Here is a 6,745-nt window from a genome sequence, read left to right as displayed (position 1 = left end):
CGTAGAGACGGGGCACCAGCGCTCCCTGCAAGCTGCAAAGTGTGCGCCATGCAGGCCAGACTAGCCAGCGTAGCTTTAGCCATACTGCATGCTTCGTCCCCGACCACAACGTGGGCTTTCGCCTTGGGGATTTTCCATTTCTCAAACATCCCTCCAAATGCAGATGAGATTGCGTCACATGCACTCTTGAGAATGAAGCACAGCCTTCTTCATCCCAAAATCCTCATGTGGCCATTGCGCAGTCAAGCTCAACATGCCAACACTTGAAGATCCGTGGATGCAGCATCAGAAATGAACTTCTCCAGGTGATTGGAAACATTCATGTGAAGTGAAGTGAATTATATTTATATAGCGCTTTTCTCTAGTGACTCAAAGCGCTTTACATAGTGAAACCCAATATCTAAGTTACATTTAAACCAGTGTGGGTGGCACCGGGAGCAGGTGGGTAAAGTGTCTTGCCCAATGACACAATGGCAGTGACTAGGATGGCGGAAGCGGGAATCAAACCTGCAACCCTCAAGTTGCTGACATGGCCACTCTACCAACCGAGCTATACCGCCTCATCTGTGGTGAAGCTAAGGGATGCAGCATTAGAAATGAACTTCTCCACGTGATTGGAAACATCCGTCCATCCATTCATCCATTTTCTACCGCTTATTCCTGATTGGAAACAATGCCGTACAATTCAGGTAGGGCCTCTTCTGAGATTGGGCGTGGCATAGCGGGGCTCCAGGAATTCCAAAAGTTTGGTGAATCTTGTGCAATGGAAAATGTTTGGTTATCCAGAGCGATACACTCCATTATTTTCTAACCTATGGCTTTCGCCCTGGGGTGGTTTTTGTCGTATTTTGTTTTTTTCTTTAAAGGGGAACATTATCACCAAACCTATGCAAGCGTCAATATATACCTTGATGTTGCAAAAAAAGACAATGTATTTTTTTAACCGACTTACGAACTCTAAATGGGTGAATTTTGGCGAATTAAACGCCTTTCTGTTTATCGGTCTTTTAGCGATGACATTTTCATTTCATTTCATTTTCACATTACAAACACCGGGTCTCAGCTCTGTTATTTTCCGTTTTTTCGACTATTTTTTGGAACCTTGGAGACATCATGCCTCGTCGGTGTGTTGTCGGAGGGTGTAACAACACTAACAGGGAGGGATTCAAGTTGCACCACTGGCAAGAAATCTGCCGCCAAACCCCCATTGAATGTGCCAGAGTGTCTTCACATTTGACCGGCGATGCTAAGACAGACATGGCACAGAAATGTATGAATAACCTGCAGATGCATTTGCAACGATTAAGTCAACGAAATCACAAAGGTGAGTTTTGTTGATGTTGTTGACTTATGTGCTAATCAGACATATTTGGTCGCAGCATGACTGCCAGCTATCGATGCTAACATGCTATTTACGCTAGCTGTATGTACATTTGAAACTAGATACCCACATTTAATGCGAAACAAACACTTACTAATCGACGGATTTAAGTTGCTCCAGTGTCACAAGACGCGAAAGTCCTGATCGTTTGGTCCGCACATTTTACCGGCGATGCTAATAAGGCAGCCATGCTATGGGCCACTTCATTAGGTACACCAATGCTATGGCCGAATAGCGTCAAAAGCTAATTCGCTCAATAGCTTCCGTTTCTTCTTCAATTTGGTTTTCGCTATCTACCTCCATACTCCGACTATCTGTTTCAATACATGCGTAATCTGTTGAATCGCTTAAGCCGCTGAAATCCGAGTCTGAATCCGAGCTAATGTCGCTATATCTTGCTGTGGTAACCGCCATGTTGTTTGTATTGGCAGCACTGTATGACGTCACAGGGAAATGGACAGTCGCATCGCAAATAGTGAAACTCAAGAACTTTAAAGCTTTTTTTTAGGGATATTCCGGGAGGTGTAAAATTTTGAAAAAAACTTCAAAAAATAAAACAAGCCACTGGGAACTGATTTTTATTGTTTTTAACCCTTTTGAAATTGTGATAATGTTCCCCTTTAAGCGACAACTGTGTGGTACTACTTTTTTTCAGTGTTTGCTTTTCATCCATCTTCCGCTTGTATTCATCGTGCGTCTCCTTAGGATTGTTGAAGAGGTGGGAGATCAAATTGCTCGTATTAAAGGAAGACGTCTCTTGGCATAACCAACTTTTTGCAGTCTTTGCAAATTGCCAGTTTTGCATCCGTCAGACACACTTTAAAATAATCCCAAACCATAGACAGGGTGTCGCTAGTCACCAAGCGAGCAGGCTTGTTAGCCACAGCTACAGCACCGGCAACAACACACTCTTGTAGTTTATGGTCCGCTCGCGGCGGTTTGATGAGGTCATCAAGCGTGGCCAGTAAACCTCTCATGCATGCTGTGTTGTGTGTGGGAGACGCGGCTGCTGTGTACTTGTTCTTACATCCATGTTTTACCAGATATGTACCGCTTCGTACAGCGGCGTTTTAAAAAGTAATTTCTGATACTACATTTTAAAGCATTTATCGGCAGGCCGATATTATCGGACATCTCTCGACTGATAATACATATTTATGATTGTGATAACATATATTTATGATTGTGATATTAAGAACATTTATGTTTGTGATTGACTGTGATTTTAAATATGTTAATGATTGTGATATTAAGTATGTTTATTATTTTGATATTAAATATGTTTGAGTTTTATATTAAATATGTTTATGATTGTGATATTAAATATGTTATGATTGGGATGTTAAATATATTTATGATTGTGATTTTAAATATGTTTATGACTGTGATATTAAATATGTTATCATTGTGGTAGTAAATATTTTCATGATTAAGATATTAAATATGTTTATGATTGTGATAATAAATGTGTTTATGATTGTGATAATACATACAGTGGGGCAAAAAAGTATTTAGTCAGCCAGCGATTGTGCAAGTTCTCCCACTTAAAATGATGACAGAGGTCTGTCATTTTCATCATAGGTACACTTCAACTGTGAGAGACAGAATGTGGAAAAAAAAATCCAGGAATTCACATCGTAGGAATTTTCAATAATTTATTTGTAAATTATGGTGGAAAATAAGTATTTGGTCAATAACAAAAATTCAACTCAATACTTTGTAATATAACCTTTGTTGGCAATAACAGAGGTCAAAGGATTACTATAGGTCTTTACCAGGTTTGAACACACAGTAGCCGGTATTTTGGCCCATTCCTCCATGCAGATCTTCTGGGGCTGTCGCCGAGCAACACGGACTTTCCACTCCTTCCACAGATTTTCTATGGGGTTGAGGTCTGGAGACTGGCTAGGCCACTCGAAGACTTTCAAATGCTTCTTACGGAGCCACTCCTTTGTTGCCCGGGCAGTGTGTTTGGGATCATTGTCATGCTGGAAGACCCAGCCACGTTTCATCTTCAAAGCTCTCACTGATGGAAGGAGGTTTTGGCTCAAAATCTCACGATACATGGCCCCATTCATTCTTTCCTTAACACGGATCAGTCGTCCTGTCCCCTTAGCAGAAAAACGGCCCCTAAGCATGATGTTTCCACCCCCATGCTTCACAGTAGGTATGGTGTTCCTAGGATGCAACTCAGTATTCTTCTTCCTCCAAACACGACGAGTTGAGTTTATACCAAAAAGTTCTATTTTGGTTTCATCTGACCACATGACATTCTCCCAATCCTCTGCTGTATCATCCATGTGCTCTCTGGCAAACTTCAGACGGGCCTGGACATGCACTGGCTTAAGCAGGGGGACACGTCTGGCACTGCAGGATTTCATTCCCTGTCGGTGTAGTGTGTTACTGATGGTAATCTTTGTTACTTTGGTCCCAGCTCTCTGCAGGTCATTCACCAGGTCCCCCTGTGTGGTTGGGGGATTTTTGCTCACCGTTCTCATGATCATTTTGAACCCACGGGATGAGATCTTGCATGGAGCCCCAGATCGAGGGAGATTATTAGTGGTCTTGTAAGTCTTCCATTTTCTGATAATTGCTCCCAAAGTTGATTCTTTCACACCAAGCTGCTTGCCTATTGTAGATTCACTCTTCCCAGTCAGGTGCAGGTCTACAATTCTTCTCCCGGTGTTCTTCGACAGCTCTTTGGTCTTGGCCGTAGCTGAGTTTGGAGTCTGACTGTTTGAGGCTGTGGACAGGTGTCTTTTATACAGATAACGAGTTCAAACAGGTTCCATTAATACAAGTAACGAGTGGAGGACAGAAGAGCTTCTTAAAGAAGAAGTTACAGGTTTTTGAGAGCCAAAGATTTTCCTTGTTTGAAGTGACCAAATACTAATTTTCCACCTTAATTTACAAATAAATTCTTTAAAATTAATTCCTGGATTTTTTTTCCACATTCTGTCTCTCACAGTTGAAGTGTACCTATGATGAAAATGACAGACCTCTGTCATCATTTTAAGTGGGAGAACTTGCATAATCGCTGGCTGACTAAATACTTTTTTGCCCCACGTTTATGATATTAAATATGTTTATAAATGTGATCAATATTTTTATGATTATGATATTAAATATGTTTTAATACATATGTTTATGATTGTGATGATAAATGTGTTTGTGCTAATAAAAGTGTTTATGACCATGTACCAGTGTGTGCTGTGGCGTCTCCATGAAGGCGGTCTCCATGCGATGCGAGGAGTTCTGTGCCGGACTCACAGAAGTTGGGGGCGGGACTATTGAAGGGTGCTGCAAGGAGGACAGTCTGAAGACCTGATCTGGATCAGGTTTGTCACCTGCAACAACACACATGGGTCACAGTGAGGGTCACAGCTGAGGTGGAGAGGGAGGGAGGGAAGGAGGAAGGCCTTACCTAGGAGACAAAGGTTCTGGAAAGGCGACCACAGGAACGGATTGAGGGACAAACTTTTCTGGAAGCACTCTGCACCTTTTGCAGCTCGATCTGTCTTGCTGTTACAATGGAAAGTAAGTTGTCAGTCATTCAGCAGGTCATCTCAATCCCATCTCACCACTACATGTCCATCTCACCACCACATGTCCGTCTCACCACCACATGTCCGTCTCACCACCACATGTCCGTCTCACCACCACATGTCCGTCTCACCACCACATGTCCGTCTCACCACCACATGTCCGTCTCACCACCACATGTCCGTCTCACCACCACATGTCCGTCTCACCACCACATGTCCGTCTCACCACCACATGTCCGTCTCACCACCACATGCCCGTCTCACCACCACATGCCCGTCTCACCACCACATGCCCGTCTCACCACCACATGCCCGTCTCACCACCACATGTCCGTCTCACCACCACATGTCCGTCTCACCACCACATGTCCGTCTCACCACCACATGTCCGTCTCACCACCACATGTCCGTCTCACCACCTCATGTCCGTCTCACCACCACATGTCCGTCTCACCACCACATGTCCGTCTCACCACCACATGTCCGTCTCACCACCACATGTCCGTCTCACCACCACATGTCCGTCTCACCACCACATGTCCGTCTCACCACCACATGTCCGTCTCACCACCACATGTCCGTCTCACCACCACATGTCCGTCTCACCACCACATGTCCGTCTCACCACCACATGTCCGTCTCACCACCACATGTCCGTCTCACCACCACATGTCCGTCTCACCACCACATGTCCATGTCACCACCACATGTCCGTCTCACCACCACATGCCCGTCTCACCACCACATGCCCGTCTCACCACCACATGCCCGTCTCACCACCACATGTCCGTCTCACCACCACATGTCCGTCTCACCACCACATGTCCGTCTCACCACCACATGTCCGTCTCACCACCACATGTCCGTCTCACCACCACATGTCCGTCTCACCACTTCATGTCCGTCTCACCACCAGATGTCCGTCTCACCACCACATGTCCGTCTCACCACCACATGTCCGTCTCACCACTACATGTCCATCTCACCACTACATGTCCATGTTACCAGTAAATGTAGATATTACCAGTAAATATCCTTACTACCAGTAAATATCCTTTTAACGAGTACATTTGAATATTACCAGTAAATATTCATTTTACCAGTAAATATAAATATCACCTTTAAATGTCCATATTACCAGTAAATGTCCTTTTTACGAGTAAATGTAAAGATCACCAGTAAATATCCTTTTTACGAGTAAATGTAAATATTACCTGTAAATGTCCATATTACCAGTAAATATCCTTATTACCAGTAAATGTCCATATTGCCAGTAAATGTCCTTTTTACGAGTAAATATAAATATCACCAGTAAATATCCTTTTTATGAGTAAATGTAAATATTACCTTTAAATGTCCATATTACCAGTAAATGTCCTTTTTACGAGTAAATGTAAATATTACCTGTAAATGTCCATATTACCAGTAAATATCCTTATTACCAGTAAATGTCCATATTGCCAGTAAATGTCCTTTTTACGAGTAAATGTAAATATCACCAGTAAATATCCTTTTTATGAGTAAATGTAAATATTACCTTTAAATGTCCATATTACCAGTAAATGTCCTTTTTACGAGTAAAAGTAAATATCACCAGTAAATATCCTTTGTATGAGTAAATGTAAATATTACCTGTAAATGTCCATATTACCAGTAAATATCCTTATTACCAGTAAATGTAAATATTACCTTTAAATGTCCATGTTACCAGTAAATGTCCATATTGCCAGTAGATGTCCTTTTTACGAGTAAATGTAAATATCACCAGTAAATATCCTTTTTACAAGTAAATGTAAATATTACCTGTAAATGTCCATAT

General features: G+C 42.4%; 1 protein-coding gene across 1 annotated transcript in view; it reads right to left on the bottom strand.

Annotated features, from left to right (window-relative positions):
* The window catches only part of cdc27 (cell division cycle 27), a 54,066-nt gene that overhangs the window by 34,103 nt on the left and 13,218 nt on the right, over positions 1 to 6,745 (bottom strand). The window contains exons 5-6 of the mRNA XM_061884436.1: positions 4,806 to 4,903; positions 4,583 to 4,728 (exon numbers count right to left, since the gene is read on the bottom strand). Of these exons, the coding sequence (XP_061740420.1) occupies positions 4,583 to 4,728; positions 4,806 to 4,903 (244 nt within the window). The remainder of the gene's footprint in view (positions 1 to 4,582; positions 4,729 to 4,805; positions 4,904 to 6,745) is intronic.

This window comes from Nerophis ophidion, linkage group LG23 (genome assembly GCF_033978795.1).
Source record: "Nerophis ophidion isolate RoL-2023_Sa linkage group LG23, RoL_Noph_v1.0, whole genome shotgun sequence".
NCBI classification, from domain to species: Eukaryota; Metazoa; Chordata; class Actinopteri; order Syngnathiformes; family Syngnathidae; genus Nerophis; species Nerophis ophidion.
Note: the sequence above shows the minus strand (reverse complement) of the source record. Positions and strands in the feature narration are given on the sequence as shown.